Source organism: Quercus suber, unplaced genomic scaffold (genome assembly GCF_002906115.3).
Source record: "Quercus suber isolate HL8 unplaced genomic scaffold, Cork oak 2.0 scaffold_463, whole genome shotgun sequence".
NCBI classification, from domain to species: domain Eukaryota; kingdom Viridiplantae; phylum Streptophyta; class Magnoliopsida; order Fagales; family Fagaceae; genus Quercus; species Quercus suber.
In genome coordinates, this window is record NW_027069914.1 from 61,835 (window position 1) to 79,013 (window position 17,179).

At 31.0% G+C, this 17,179-nt stretch overlaps 1 protein-coding gene across 1 annotated transcript; it reads right to left on the bottom strand.

The window, feature by feature from the left end:
* Window positions 1–252: 252 nt before the first annotated feature.
* On the bottom strand, window positions 253–3,250 carry LOC112030943 (ras-related protein Rab11C-like). The gene is made up of 3 exons (XM_024063612.2): window positions 3,116–3,250; window positions 2,655–2,847; window positions 253–1,135 (listed from the first exon to the last, which is right to left on the bottom strand). The coding sequence occupies exons 2-3, from the start codon at window positions 2,817–2,819 to the stop codon at window positions 650–652; spliced, it is 651 nt and encodes a 216-aa protein (XP_023919380.1). The 5' UTR covers window positions 2,820–2,847; window positions 3,116–3,250; the 3' UTR covers window positions 253–649.
* Between the last annotated feature and the right edge of the window lie 13,929 nt (window positions 3,251–17,179).

Here is a 17,179-nt window from a genome sequence, read left to right on the forward strand (position 1 = left end):
TAGCAAATTCTTGTTTGTACTTTGGTATGAAAGGATTTGAAACCTCTAGTTTGACATTAATGGTTTCTATTTGGTATAAGTGAGATTCGAATTTAGGTCTATTATTCAACAATAAGATATTTTGCTGATTGAACTAACTTGAACCCACATTTATCACACATTCTTGAAAGTTCCATTAACAATTCATGAGCAGTAAAACATTCACAACATATTGCATTCTCAAGTACCATGTCACTTTTTCCAGAATTCATATAGAAGAATCAGGAGAAGAGAGATTTATTAAGAATAAGAACCAGCATACAATGTCAAAATAATCATTAAAAAAAAGGTTAAAAGAATGAGAAACTTTTTTTTTTGATAAACAAAAGAATGAGAAACTAGTAGACTACTATTACAATGCTTTCATCTATCCCCTGCCTATACTGAGACTCTAATTTCCCATTTCTCTCTCTTAAGAATAGACTGCTGACATTCCAAGTTCACCTTCAACTATGGTTCTTACAAACTAGAAATCTGCTTCTCACATGACCTCTAGAGAATAAATATATATATGACAGAAGGCAGAAAGTATTCCTCATGTCTTGTAACAAAAGAAGCAAATTGTCTATGCATGCGCTTCTCCTTTTCCTCTTTATGAAGAAATATCATGCTAATTAGTGCAACAAGTTCCTTTGGTTAAATTACCAGAAAGATTTGAAACATTTATAGTAGTACCCTGAGGAAGTCCAGTGGAGGAAGCTGCCTCTTGGGCTGCCAGTGCCTTCTTGCTAATTACATGGTAAATATCAAACAAAATAGTCTGAAATGCCTTCTCAACATTCAATGCCTCCAATGCTGAAGTCTCTAGGAAAGATAGACTTTCGTTCTCAGCCAAGACTTGAGCATCTGCTGCTGAGACAGCTCTGAGATGATTCAAATCAGCCTTATTCCCAGCCAGCATGATGACAATGTTGGAGTCTGCATGTTCCCTTAGTTCGCGGAGCCACCTCTGCACATTCTCAAAGGTCTGCCTCTTGGTTATGTCATAGACTAATAGTGCACCTACAGCACCTCTGTAGTAAGCACTGGTGATGGCTCGGTACCTCTCTTGACCCGCTGTGTCCCATATTTGTGCCTTAATTGTCTTCCCCTCTATCTGCATCAAACTGAACATTATAAACTTGAAGTGACTACTACTACAGCAACAACCACCAAATTTAATCACAAAATTTTGGGGTTGGCTATTGGTACTAATTCGAGTTGGCCACTTGTATTCTTGAAGTAACTACTAATGCAGATTGAAAAGACAAATTGAAAGCTTGGTCCCATACAGACAGCTAATAATGCAGATTGAAAAGACACACATGCACACAACACTCCTGCAAAGGAAGAAGAAACTAGCTAGTCATAGTTCAATGAGAGAAAGTTGAAAACAGCCTCAAGCAGTAACTAATTCCTGTTTCCCATTGCTCTTGTTTGGGCACAAGACAACTAGTGAGAAAATAAGGCACAATTGCAAATATACATTACACCCTACTGCATTTGATGCACTCAGAAGAAAAAGAATATTTATTCCCATCATTTTGTTGCACATCCAACATCAAGTTTCTCCAACAGCTTATGGCCTGTAAATATCTAGTGCATATCCATGTGACCAAAAAATATGTTCATTCAATCTTTAGATATAGTCAATGTCATGGCAACTGTTTCTTAACTGAAAAAGAGAAATACAACATCACACTAAGTTCATCCAGTTCAAACATGACACAGATAAAAACCAATAGAACTTTTCAAAACCCAAAAAAAAATAAAAGAGAAGAGAATTACACTTTAGTGTGTGTCCTACATCTAATAATTCATTCAAACATATTTTACAGCCATCACAGTAGTAAAATGGCCAATCTCCAATAATTCATTCAAGCTAAGAAGAATGGACATGGACACAACACAATACAAGATATAATGACATTAACATTCTTGAAAAATTAATACACGTGAATATGACAATTAATTAATTAACATCTTTAGGTAAATTTTATTTACAGACATATTTTATGTTCATTTTGAGTATTCAAAATAAATAACAATCATCAAAATCTTTAAAAACATATCTACAATAAAATGATTCTTTTTCATTTTTCTCCCAACACATTGAGACAACAAATGTAGGGGTTTCCCCTACATGTCTGACACATACATGCTGAAGATTTTGAAGTTTCAATTATTAGGAGAAGAGCAAATGTCAATAAAACACCAAAAACATACATGCCAATTAGAATAAATAAAAAGTAAGAATGTTGCTGGTTGTCTTTGGACCAAATGGCTCTTCCTTACTCATAGGTATATGGGGTGGGAAGTGACTCTGAAGGTTAGCTAGGATTTGTGACTTGTGAGTAAATTTATCGAGAGAGAAAAAATTCCTACACACTGTTATGATCCACACACCTATACTATAAAGGTTGTCACCCTAGATTACCAGTGACGCAACAAAGTAAATGTAAACGAATAATACTCTACCAATAAATAAACAGAGAATCATTCACCAAAAACAAAAATACAGACAAAACCAACAATATTACAGGACCATTCAACTGAGTTATCAATAACCACCATAAGAACAGGTAATAAAAAAAACTATAAATCACATTTCAAATGTATTTATAATCCAAAACAACCTGCAATGTTCTTGTTGCAAATTCAACACCAATGGTGGACTTAGACTCCAAGCAGAACTCGTTTCGGGTAAACCTTGAAAGAATGTTCGATTTCCCAACACCCGAGTCACCAATCAAAACAATCTTGAAGAGATAATCATATACATGATCCCCTTTGAATGCCATGTGTTCTTCTTTCTACACCTCTTCAAACCTGCCAGACAACAATTTGGACATATTATCAATCTCTCTGTATCGTTTCAATTTTATCGGATGTCTCCAAATGTACCAAAGTACATATTATCAATCTCACTATCAAATACAAGACCTTAACTATCAACTTGTATGACAAGAAGGAAAGAAAATTGCAAAATGTGGCTTATTTTCAATATGCATTTTTTGCCGCAATGTTTTTCTTTTCATTTTTTCTTGAGAAACAAACGTGTGGTCAAAGAAAAGACAAGGAGAAAAGAAGTACTAACCATAAAAAGATGGTGAACTGGTTTATTATGAGAGAGATTATGGGATTGGAATCTTTCCAATTGTTGAAAATTTGCAGGAAAGTTTAGGGGAAGAGAAGAGAGAGAGAGAGAGAGAGGACAATATTTCAAAGCAAATGAGAATAAACAGAATAACGGACGAAAAGGCACTTAAACCGGCGTTCATGTGGGAAAGAATCAGCGAAAGTTGGAAACTTTAAGAAGAAATATACGTTATTCTTAGTTTGAAAAATACTATAAAAATTTGTTTTTTTATTTCCGAAAATTTTCATTTCTGAGTCTGTTCGGTTCCAATCTTGAGGCAGAGTGAAATTTATTTATTGTTAATATAAAGTTATTTGTAGAGATATGTTACAAGAGCTATAAATAGAGATAGGACACATGCTGTGATTAAAAAAAAGAAAAAAAAAAAAAGATAGGACACATGCTGTACTCTTCAGTCTTGGGTGGCTGTTGAGAATTTTAAATCTTGAGAGTTGTAGATTCTTCAGAGTTTAAATTCACGAAAATTACAAATTTTGAGTCTTAAAGTTTATGTTATTTAAATATATATATATATATTTATATTATTTTGACGGGCAAGGTACCTTAGTTCACTTCTTAAAAATTCAACCATATGATTACTTAATTAAATATACACTTCCATCTCATATGAAAAAAACTCACATGACTTAATTTTAAAAGATAAACTTAATAAACAACATATCTAAGTTTTTTCATATTTTAATTAACATTATATTTAAAAGATGAAAAAAATCCGTGGTACATACTATTTTTTGATGCGTACTATATGTAATTTTGAAAGATATAAAATTTGGTATTTAAGAGAGAGAGAGAGATATATATATATATATATATATATATATATATTATTACAAATTTTGAGTCTTAAAGTTTATGTTATTTAAATATATATATATATATATATTTATATTATTTTGACGGGCAAGGTACCTTAGTTCACTCCTTAAAAATTCAACCATATGATTACTTAATTAAATATACACTTCCATCTCATATGAAAAAAACTCACATGACTTAATTTTAAAAGATAAACTTAATAAACAACATATCTAAGTTTTTTCATATTTTAATTAACATTATATTTAAAAGATGAAAAAAATCCGTGGTACATACTATTTTTTGATGCGTACTATATGTAATTTTGAAAGATATAAAATTTGGTATTTAAGAGAGATATATATATATATATATATAATTTTTTTTAATATATATCTAGAAAAAGTTAGAAACAAGATGATCTTATACTTTCTTGTTAAGTAACTAAATAATGGATAATTTCACAATTATATATAATTTTTTAAATAACAAAGATACATTTTATTTATTTTCTTCTGGAAAAAAAATACTATTTTTTGTTATAAAATTATTTTTGAGGAAAAAAGTGAAAATTAATTTGATTTTAGGAGTCGCATTAGTAATTCTCACAAAAATAAGGTAAGTGAGAATTGACATTTTTCACCTAAAATGTTGGATTTAGAATTTTTGCAATTCTTGAAAATTATCTATTGAGAGAAGTGTTCATAAAAATTGTAATTCTCAAGATTTTGTCAAATTACCTACTAAATTTTTATAAATTCTTAAATATTAAAAAAAAAATCTCAAATTCTTATGTAAAAAAAAAATCATTATAGTTACCCAAAACTGATTTTATAAGCCTATCAAAAAAAAAAAAAAAAAGATTTTATATATAAGTCGCCACATAATGCTTAGTGGAGATTCCTCCAAACTGATTAAGAGGAAAACTTATTTTTTTGGGCTTTCTTTTTTCAATATTGAATGATGGAAAATAGTTTAACAAAACCACCCCCATTAACTGTTATGACATAACTATATTATGGAAGGGGTTTCACAAACATATACATCTAGATTAGACTAGAGTAGAATTTCTATTTCAAATATATTTTTTATAAAAAAACTGTTATTACAAAACTATATTATTTTAGCTCAATATTGCATTTGCATTTTCTATATTTCTAAATTCTTACAATTTTTTATTTATTTTAAAGATAGTTATAATATATTGTTAATCTCACAACTTAAACCTTTCATCCCAAGACCTCCAATCACTTTGTGTATGAAAATGTGTAAATTCAATAATAAAACCTTCAGCTGATTTCCTACAATTAGATAGAGTGTAATTGCTCTAGAATATGTCCTTACCCCAACTTTTACTAATTTTGGACATTTAATAACAAGAAAATAGTGTGTTTGGATGGGTTTATTTTTATGAGAGATGCTACGTCTACAATATTTTTACAATAAATCACAAGTGGTTAGTTGTTATTGGTTCAAAAATTGGTCCTTTTTATGTGGTTTAAAAATACATTATTAATGAAGGGTAACGTCTTTTAAAAATAAGGTCATAAATGTCAAATAAAAAATTTCATTTTGAATTTAAAAAGAGAACTCTTAAATTTTAGGATTTTTTTCCTTCGCATTCATCTTTTTATTCCCTAAAATTTAACATTTTTTATTCATTTTTCATCCTTTTACTTTTTTCTCTAAAGTATATCATTTTTATTTATTCGAAAAAATAAAAAAATATTTCTAAATTATAATAAATATAAATTATTAATATTTATCTTAAAAAAAAAAAAATCTCAAAGCACGAGCAATACTTTTTTTTCCCCCGTTCCAGTGAATCTCATTAAAGTGATCTTTCCTTCCCTCCGAATCAGCTCATTTTTGGGCCAAAATTGTGGGCCTGACGGGGAGTGGATATCACCCAAGCGGCCTAGCCTTCCTGAAAAATATCTGTTATCCCAAAAAAGTTAGGTCTTATTTAACCAGCATTGCATTCCAAATTATCATGAACTAATTGGACTCGTCCAAATAGGCAATTTTTTTGGGCTTGTAACTTGTTTTACACAGTAGCTGAATTTTTGTGGTTCAACAGCTTATTAGTTATTAAAAGTTTCTATCTTTTATTTCATAAAAAGTTATTACAAGTTGTAGATGAACATGAAGTCATTGTGGTTATAACATTATGGGGATTCTTGCACCTCAACTTAATTACATTTGTGATTATTAGGTTTAAAACTCTCAACTGCCAACCATCGAATCATTAAAAAAATGATTATAATATCCAACAAGCTTGCCTACGTGGTAATTATTTATATGCAATATCAAAAGTAACATGTGAAAACTTAGCATTGAGGTAGTATATGTCACTTCCAACCAAAAAAAAAAAAAAAAAGAAAGAGAGAAAAAAAAAAAATATATATATATATATATATAATGATCATCATGCTAAAACACCAATTGATGAGTGTAGATGAGTTCAAAACTTAGATCTCTTATTTGACAAAAGTGTTTCATATTCTATTCTTTTGCCTTATAAGTCATAGAGTACAAAACATACGTTTGATGGAAAAAAAAAAAAAAACCTATATAATATTCTTTTACATCTAAGAAAAATTCAAAATAAAAAATACACGTATATAATATTCTTTTATATCTAAAAAATTTGAAAATAAAAACATAAAAAAAAAAAAAGAAGAAAATTCCTGACTAAGGGTATAACAAACCCACACACTAGTTTGTATACCCACTTTTTAAAGAGGTATATAGAATACTGTTCTAAACAAGAAAACATCAATTTTATTTTGGTAGGTTTACAAGTTATATATGATCCTGTACATGATTAGGTTTAAATGTTTTCTTATGGAATTAGATTTACAATGTTGATAACATAGTTTTAGACTAGTTTCTGTTATCCATTCGGTTTGCAAAGCTTTTCATGAGCCCAGCAGTGGCCTTTTAGCCGCCCTACGGTGCTAAACTTTGGAAGAAAAGACAGAAGGTTCGGGTAATACAAAATCTGACAAAAAGAAGAAGAAGAAGAAGAAGAGAAGAGTGCTTGTTTTGGACCACTTGCGGATGAGAGAGCATTGGCCATCAATTAAACCGTGTTCTATGCGCAAGTGCATTAATTGTTCTTATCTTATCTCTCTCTTTCATCTGCATGTGTGGTTGCTCGATGGCCAATTAGACTAGTTTCTGTTATCCATTCGGGTTTGCAAAGCTTTTCATGAGCCCAGCAGTGGCCTTTTAGTGCTAAACTTTGGAAGAAAAGACAGAAGGTTCGTGTAATTCAAAATCTGACAAGAAGAAGAAGAAGAAGAGAAGAGTGCTTGTTTTGGACCACTTGTGGATGAGAGAGCATTGGCCATCAATTAAACCGTGTTCTATGTACAAGTGCATTGTTCTTATGTCNAGTGGTTAGTTGTTATTGGTTCAAATTTGAAACTAATACTAGAATTACTTTTTTGCCCCAACAATAACAACCAGTAACAATCTACCACTTAAGATTTGTTGTAAAAATGTTGTAAACATATCATTTCTCTATTTTTATTGACTTATCTATATTATCTATAAAAAGATTCTCTTTTTTGAATTGGACTTTTATGTGGTTTAAAAATACATTATTAATGAAGGGTAACGTCTTTTAAAAATAAGGTCATAAATGTCAAATAAAAAATTTCATTTTGAATTTAAAAAGAGAACTCTTAAATTTTAGGATTTTTTTCCTTCGCATTCATCTTTTTATTCCCTAAAATTTAACATTTTTTATTCATTTTTCATCCTTTTACTTTTTTTCTCTAAAGTATATCATTTTTATTTATTCGAAAAAATAAAAAAAAATATTTCTAAATTATAATAAATATAAATTATTAATATTTATCTTAAAAAAAAAAAAATCTCAAAGCACGAGCAATACTTTTTTTTCCCCCGTTCCAGTGAATCTCATTAAAGTGATCTTTCCTTCCCTCCGAATCAGCTCATTTTTGGGCCAAAATTGTGGGCCTGACGGGGAGTGGATATCACCCAAGCGGCCTAGCCTTCCTGAAAAATATCTGTTATCCCAAAAAAGTTAGGTCTTATTTAACCAGCATTGCATTCCAAATTATCATGAACTAATTGGACTCGTCCAAATAGGCAATTTTTTTGGGCTTGTAACTTGTTTTACACAGTAGCTGAATTTTTGTGGTTCAACAGCTTATTAGTTATTAAAAGTTTCTATCTTTTATTTCATAAAAAGTAATTACAAGTTGTAGATGAACATGAAGTCATTGTGGTTATAACATTATGGGGATTCTTGCACCTCAACTTAATTACATTTGTGATTATTAGGTTTAAAACTCTCAACTGCCAACCATCGAATCATTAAAAAAATGATTATAATATCCAACAAGCTTGCCTACGTGGTAATTATTTATATGCAATATCAAAAGTAACATGTGAAAACTTAGCATTGAGGTAGTATATGTCACTTCCAACCAAAAAAAAAAAAAAAAAGAAAGAGAGAAAAAAAAAAAAATATATATATATATATATATAATGATCATCATGCTAAAACACCAATTGATGAGTGTAGATGAGTTCAAAACTTAGATCTCTTATTTGACAAAAGTGTTTCATATTCTATTCTTTTGCCTTATAAGTCATAGAGTACAAAACATACGATTTGATGGAAAAAAAAAAAAAAACCTATATAATATTCTTTTACATCTAAGAAAAATTCAAAATAAAAAATACACGTATATAATATTCTTTTATATCTAAAAAATTTGAAAATAAAAACATAAAAAAAAAAAAGAAGAATTATCTCTCTCTTTCATCTGCATGTGTGGTTGCTCGATGGCCAATTAGACTAGTTTCTGTTATCCATTCGGGTTTGCAAAGCTTTTCATGAGCCCAGCAGTGGCCTTTTAGTGCTAAACTTTGGAAGAAAAGACAGAAGGTTCGTGTAATTCAAAATCTGACAAGAAGAAGAAGAAGAAGAGAAGAGTGCTTGTTTTGGACCACTTGTGGATGAGAGAGCATTGGCCATCAATTAAACCGTGTTCTATGTACAAGTGCATTGTTCTTATGTCTCTCTTTCATCTGCATGAGTGGTTGCTCGATGGCCAAGTACCATAGATAGAACAATTACAAACAAGAAATAAATGACAAGTTGCTGATGTTTATGTTGGAAATAATACATAAAGTAATAAATGAAGAACAAGGATAACACAAAAGATAAAAGAAATAGATAACTTAAAGACATAAAATTGTTATCTTTAGACAATATTTGCCCCCGCACTCTTATTTCTAAAGGGTTATCGCAAACTTGTTCCTAGGATACAATCAAGTTGTTGGGTTTTACAAATATCAATTTTGGAGAATGACCACAAGATTTCTTGTGTTTTTTTAAGTGAACATAAACATCTATTTATACCTATAATGTTATATTCCTTCAAAATGCACATATGGAGAGTTAAAATGTTTCATAAAACCGTTCACAAGGCTTGAAACATCTTCAAATATTAAGAACAGTCACTAGAAAATTCAGTTTTATGAGTCTCGATCGATTGAGTATTGATCGAAAGCTCTTTTCAATCGATTGAATAGGAATCGAATAGCAATCAAATCATCCAGAGACTCCAGAATTATTTTCTTCATCATTTCGATCAATCGAGCAAAAGCTTCAACCGATTGAAAATCCTTTAGTTCGAAGTTCATTTAAAAAATTCTAGAACTTTAATTTTCACTTTATGAAACAATATTCTTCAAACTCAAACATTATTATTATAACTTATCCATATATATACCTATATATACAACAGTTTACAGTACCAAGCAAATGAGAGAGGTTTCTTCCTATAGAGGTAACAATAATTGGCTTAGAAGAGGAAAAAAAGCAAAAAGCACCAAACATGTTACTTTGCTCATCAAACATGTTATAGGCAAATAGACACAGTCTATGTGCAGTGCATCAATGCACTTGACACGTTGAGATGTGGACACATATCTAATTCGGATACGCATTTGCATGTCAATGTGTTTAGTGCATCAATATCCGCATCCTAATATATTGAGTGCATTGATAAATTGAACTTAAGCTAAACCCTATTCAAATATGCTTGGATTGCCTGCTGCACGAATTTCATAGCTAGCATTTCAACTAGAATTTGCTCTAGACTTCAGACTTCAATTACTTGATTCTTGAAATCATAGTTGTCAGTATCGTATAATATGTAATACGTATTGTATGATACGTATCGTATCATGTGTAAAAAGTTCTGTATCATATTGACGTATCGTAAGTGCTCATGAATCGTATAATACAGTATACATATCGTATGAATCGTATTGTATCATAAAATTGTACATATCGTACGATACATTGACAAATGCTTTAAAATGAGATTTTTTTTTGTTAAAATTTGTACTTTTATTTAAATCTAACAAGTTGTTAGACTTGTTTTAAACATAAAATTATTAGTTTACTTAGTTTACCCTACTAAAATAACATATTCATAAGTTTTTTTTTTTTCTCTCTCTCCTACAATTGGACTACACAGTACACATTTACCGTTCACTTTAATATTTACAAATTTATTTTATACACTATGAATAAAATATTAATTGACAATATAAATTTTTTATTGTTATCATTATTGTTATAAGTCCAACAAACTAGAGTGCCAAAAAATATTTATAAAAAAATTATTAAAATAAAAAGAATAAGAAGAGATAGTAAATGTTAATGACGAATGATGATGAAGAAAATTTTATTGAAGAAACAAGTTTGCAAAATTATAAACATAATGATAATTTTTTTTTATTTTTATCACTATTGTTACAAGTCCAACAAACTAGAATTCCAAAAAATAAATTATAAAAAAAATTATTAAAATAAAAAGAACAAGAAGAGATAGTAAATATTAATGACAAATGACGATGAATAAAATTTTAATGAAGAAATAAATTTACAAAATTATAAATATGATGATAACATTGACTTAGATGAGGTTGATTAGGCAATTTAATAAATATGATGAGAATAAATTATTATTTTTGGGTCATTTGTAATATATTATCAATTTCAAATTTAAGTAATTTGAATGTGTGTGTTATATACACATGCTAGTTTGATTTATTTAATTAGCTTGTTAAATATTATTACATAAGTAATGAATAAATTAGTTATTAGTTGAATATATTTAAAATTTATAATTAATATACCCTTTATATATGTATATTTATAATTTTTTATAAATTTTATTTAGTATTTGTGCATCTTATGATACACGATATGATACAATACACGATACGGAAAAATTAAAAATCGATTCACGTTTTGACAACTATGCTTGAAATACTTAATTCAATAGATGTGTGAAGTTAAGAGCATCCGTAACCGGCCTTGCATATCCTATATCTTGAGATGATATGCCATTAAAGGCCAAAATTCACCAACATTCGGACTTATAAACATTCGGAATTGTAAAATTTTTTACAATTGTGCTACAGTTGTCTCTCTCATACGGATATGCCATTAATGACAATTGTCTCTCTCATACTCTCTCTCTCTCTCTCTCTCTCTCTCTCTCTCTCTCATTATTTCTTTTCTTTTCTCTATCGTCCTTCTCTCTCTCATTTCGCTCTCCTCTCTTCAGCCTCAAAACCCCATAGCCACCACACCATGGCTTGGGGTTGCCATGGCATCTCTACAATAGCATCTTGTTTGGGTTTGCCGTGGGTGGGCTGCGTGGGGGTTGCAGTCTCGGAGGATCCGGTAAGCATTTGGACTACTTGTTTGAAGGAGGAAGTGTCTGCTTGGACAAAGGTAGTTAGGTAAGGGTTGGTGGATTCGGATCTGGTGATGGGTTTTGTTGCTTGGCGTGGAAATGATGGTGGAGTTGGAGGTGGTGTGGGTTGCTGTTACTGTTGTTGCTGTTGTTGGAGTCCATTGCCACTGCTACTGGTGCTATTGCTTGAGCTGTGGCTGTTTAGGGATGGCAGAAAAGTTGGGTTTTCATGGTTTCTATGAAAGATTGTTGATTCCATTTCTATCTCTCTAAAAAAATATATAAAAGAGAGAGGTTGAGTGGGTGCAATAGTGGTGGGGTTGTGGGGTTTTGATGGTGGTTGTGTGAGGTTTTGGGTTTGTTCACGGTGGTGAGAGAGAGGTTGAGAGAGAGGCAGAAATGAGAGGAAAGGGAGAGATTATTATTGCAAATATATATATTTTATTGTGTAGATATATTATTTTAATGTATTGAATAGAAATATAAAAGTTGAGATGTTGGGTGTATTGTAAAATGGTATTATATAATTGGTAAAGTAGTTTTTTGAGATGATAAAATAAGATAGGATGAAATTTTCGACTGTGGATGCTCGAAGAGATCATTTAAAGCAGTCCTATCATGTCAACATCTTGATTTAAAGATGTGGACCAATTACTTGGGGGACAAAAATATTGATGTGACCGCCGTGAAAGTAGAGATACCCACACTGTAACTTGCTTCCAGATTACGCCAATGCACCAAGTTATGCTGCACAATGAATCTATTGTTAGCTGCAATAGAGCTTATCGCAGTGCTAACTATGAGTTTGTGCTCATATGTATAGTTTTAAAAATGTGGGTGGTGCCGTGAATTGATTTTTGATTTTTTTTTTATATTGTGTATCATATCGTATTGTGTATCGTAAGAAACGTAAATACTTAAAAAAATTTATAAAAATTATAAATATACATATATTTATATATAGGGAATATTCATTATAAATTTTGAATATATTCAATGAATAACTAATTTATTCATCATTTATGTAATAATATTTAACAAGTTAACTAAATATATCAAACTAGCTTGTGTTTATAATATACTCAAATTGCTTAAATTCAAAAGTGATAATATATTAAAAATGACCCAAAAATAATAATTTATTTATATCATATTGGCTAATCAACCTCATATATATAAGTCAATGCTATCATCATGTTTACCATTTTACAAACTTATTTCTTCATCGTTGTTAACATTTAATATCTCTTCTTATTCTTTTTATTTTACTAATTTTAAAAAATTTCTTCTTGGCATTCTTGTTTCTTGGACTTATAATAATATTGACAAAAATAAAAAATAATTATATTATCAATTAATATCTTATTCATAGTATAGAAAATAAATTTGTAAATATTAAAGTGAAGTGTGGGTGTGTATTGTGTAGTCCAAATTTTGTAGAAGAAAAAGAGGGGAAAAAAACTTATGAATATGTTATTTTATTAGGTTAAATTAAGTAATCTAATACTTTTGTGTTTAAAACAAGTCTAACAAATTGTTAGATTCAAATAAAAATACCAATTTTATAAAAAAAAATCTCATTTTAAAGCATTTGTTTATGTATCTTATGATATGCACGATTTTACGGTACGATACTATTCATATGATACATATATTGTATTGTACAATTCATTAGTACTTATAATACGCCAATAGAATACGAAACTTTTTACACACGATACGATACGTATCATACAATATGATACGTATCGCGTATCGTATGATATTGACAACTATGCTCATATGTATAGCTAAAACGACCAGCAAACATTCTATTTCTGTATATTTTTAGCAACAAAATCCAGACCTGCTGAATTGAGTGGCCTAATCAGCCAAATATAAACTTTTTTTTTGAATTTGTTTAAACCTTTTGCCTGCTATTTTCCTGTCTTATATATTTACTATTATTTGTTTGGTTATTCTTAAAATGGTTAAGGTGATGATGCTGAGATCGTCAGTCAAGATGTTCGTCCAGAATGATCTCGTCCTCTGCTGGTTTTAGCCCTGGGGTGCAACACAAAGAAAGAGTCACCGGTGGGGGTGTTGCCTACAACGCCTCCGATGATTAAGTTAGATGAGCACAACAAGCAGTGGAAAGCAAGTAAAACTAAAATGAATATGTGAATAGACTAATTTTCTCCCCCCCTTGGAGATTGCCTGAGGATATATATAGAGCCCTTCTAGCCGTTGGCAAGGTCATTATGAGGGCATTATTGCTTAGGTTCGTAACGGTTGAGCCAGATGTCAAGTTAACCGGCGTTTCTTCAACGGAATTGGTGTTAAATGCTGCTACTCGTAACGGTCGTCCTTAGCTGGGTTGGTCAGGTGGCGTTTCTCAGTATTGTGATGATAATGATACCGTCCTTATTGATCATCCACATACAGTGGACGATTTTATTAAATTATGGGCCCATCAGCTGCCCCCCATTCCCAGGTCGTCTGGGTTCCTGGACGATCCCGGGAATACAAATCGATTTTTTTTTTTGTCGCTTGGGAATGTGTTCTTCGCATTAATTGCCTTGTGGCGGCGTGGCACACTTTGCGACCACGTGTCAAAAACTGACTGGTGGGGAAGCATCGTTTCCGGCGAAGGTCTTTTTGGCTTCCCGCGATTTCCAAAGTACATTTTAACTTCCACTTTTACTAACATCTTCACTTTTTGTCTTTTAGTTGCCTTCCTCTAGTTTTGTTTTTCAGTTTTCTGCCCCTTCTGTGTCATTTGTTGCTGCTGCTCCGCCTCTGTGACTTCAGATATTTCCTCCTTTCCTTTAAGGTGCGTATCCCTTCTTTTGTGCTTCTTTCCTTTTGCTATCTATGCATCTTTGCTTACTTTTTTTTTTTCGATATGCACATTTCCCTTCTTAATGGTAGGTTATTCTGATTTTGAGAATATTTCTCCTTCTATTTCCTTTCTTTTTGCCCGTTTGAGGGGATTTCTAGAACTTTCCGGTGACCGGTATCCACAGTCCGACGATTTCGCGGTAGGGGGGTGTGGTCTAGATTTAGTTTTGAGAGATTTACACCCATTGTTACAGCGGTCACTTTCTTGGTTTAAATCTACCCGCGAGGTTTTTAGGGGGGAAAAATGGGTTCTGTTGTGAGGTCCACTGGTTCTGAGGGGGGATCGTCCTCTGGTGCGGCCGCGGACGGGGCTGTGATGGATACAGCCACCTCCGTGATTCCTCCCTCGTCAACACCATCTACTTCTATCGTCGTCCCCCGTACCTTTCATGCCTTCAAGGAAAAATGCGATTTGAGTGTAGACGTTTTCAGCAAATTTAGGGATAGGTTTCAATTCCCTCCAGAAACTAGGGTTCGTCTTCCCAGGAAGGGGGAAAGGGCTTGCACCTTTGCCCATGGTGAGGTTTGCTTCTACGAGGCTGCCTTCCTGTGTGGTCTGAGGTTCCCCATTCACCCTTTCATCATGGAGCTTCTTTGCCCCAGGCAACTTATGCCCAATTCTTGGAGAATCGTCATCAGCTGTATGGTAATCTGGACGATCATAGCAGATGGGGAGATGATAACCGTCAACGAACTTACCCACCTCTATCGTCTGAAAGGGTCTAGGGAGTTTGGGTATTACGATTTTTTTTTTTTTTTTTTTTTTTTAAGAAAAACTTCTTGTTTGATTTATATAGATTTTTAAAGACAATTAATTTTTTTTTTTAAAATGCCATGTATCCTATATTTGGCTAAAAGTATGAGGAAATGGGAGGAGATCCTTTTCTGATTGATAAATATGATTTATTTGTCTCATATTGCTTCTATTCTATTTTTCCCACTTTTATACACTGGTAATATTTTGTGGGTCTAAATAAGAGAGTAATTTTAATCAATTTTTTTTACCCTTTTCCGGTAAAAAAAAAAAAAAAAACAATTCATTCTTTATTACCTCTCACTTTTTTACTCTAATAATCAAAGTATCAAACCTAAATCTTTCCCTGCCCTTTAAAGTGGATTTACATCTCAATTAAAGGCTCTTTTTTCACTGACGTCAAAGACTCAAATTCTCTTATTATAATTATTGAATTATTGGAAAAATAAAAAGTTTTCTATTTATTCTTCAAAAAAATAGAGAAAAATAAAAAAAGAGTAAGAATTTGCTGTAAACTAAATTACAGTAATTTATGTAAAATGTACACATGTCTAGTGACCATTTGGTAAAAAATTTAATCTTAACAATGAAGTTTTTATTTAAATATAAACTTGAATAGATGTTTATTTAAGATATTGAGATATGTGTATTTTTGCAAAAATTGTTATAACTTAATTTGTAAGGATTTGCTGCAAAATCCTTCCCAATAAGGACATAAGTCTCCTTTCCGTGTCAACTGGCAAAGCATAAATAATGAAACGTACAATAGTGGTTTTCTCAATCAATCAAGACTCAACAAACACAATTGCCAGTGAACACACAGCACATGGAAACCACTTTTGACACGAAATAAAAGAAAAAAGAGAATAGTTGTCTAATCTTTTGAGACGATTAAGATCAAGTGCACCCGATGCAATTGTAAACAATGACTAAGATTAAAAGTTAAAAAAAATAATTTTTAATTTCAATCATTAAATAAAATATATTAAAAAAAAATTAAAAAGTTAAAGTTAAGAAATAAAAAGTGTAAAAAAGTTTATAAAAAAAAGTGGATAAATTGCATAAGGTGCAATACCCTAACTATTGCACCTAATCTCAAGTGCTTTTGATAATGCAACACAGCCTCTGTGGGACACTTACAGGATTATTACATTTATAATAATCAAACAAATCATACAGATGACTAGTGAAATGAATCCCATGAAATCACGCAAGTGACTATGTTTGCTGATAGGAGTCAACTTCAAGTCAATTTCGTTGATATCTAAGCTTGGATTTTTTTTTTTTTTTTTTTCATGTGAATGCATAAACAAATGAATCCCATGGAATCACGCAAGTGACTATGTTTGCTTATAGGACTCAACTTCAAGTCAATTTGGTTGATATCTAAGCTTTCTTTTCTTTTCATTTCATTTTTTTTTTTTCATGTGAATGCATAAACAAATGCCATGGATCAACCAAAATATTCGTATCAATCTAATAAATTAATAATCATATAACTTGGGTTTGGGAAACAAGAGGAAGAATAGGATTTTGATTGTCAAAAGTTATGAAAAAAGAAAAGAAAAGAAAAAACAAATGACCATTATCATTTTTATTCCAAATTAGCCTGATTGCATCTTTCTGATGAGTGCACTCCTCAAAAAGCATTTCTCTCTCTTTTTTTTTTTTTTTCCTATGTTCACATAAGCTTGAATTAAATTTAAGAAATATAATAATAATTGAGGAATCGGGAGGAAGAATAGGATTTTGATTGTCAAAAGTTATGAAAAAGGAAAAAAAAAGCAAATGACCATTATCATTTTTTTTCCA

Coding starts and splice junctions, on each gene's coding strand:
- LOC112030943 (XM_024063612.2), bottom strand. CDS start 2,819: ATGGCATTCAAAGGGGATCATGTATATGATTATCTCTTCAAGATTGTT. Junction 1,136..2,654: donor TTGCAACAAGAACATTGCAG/GTTGTTTTGGAT, acceptor AGTTTGATGCAG/ATAGAGGGGAAGACAATTAA.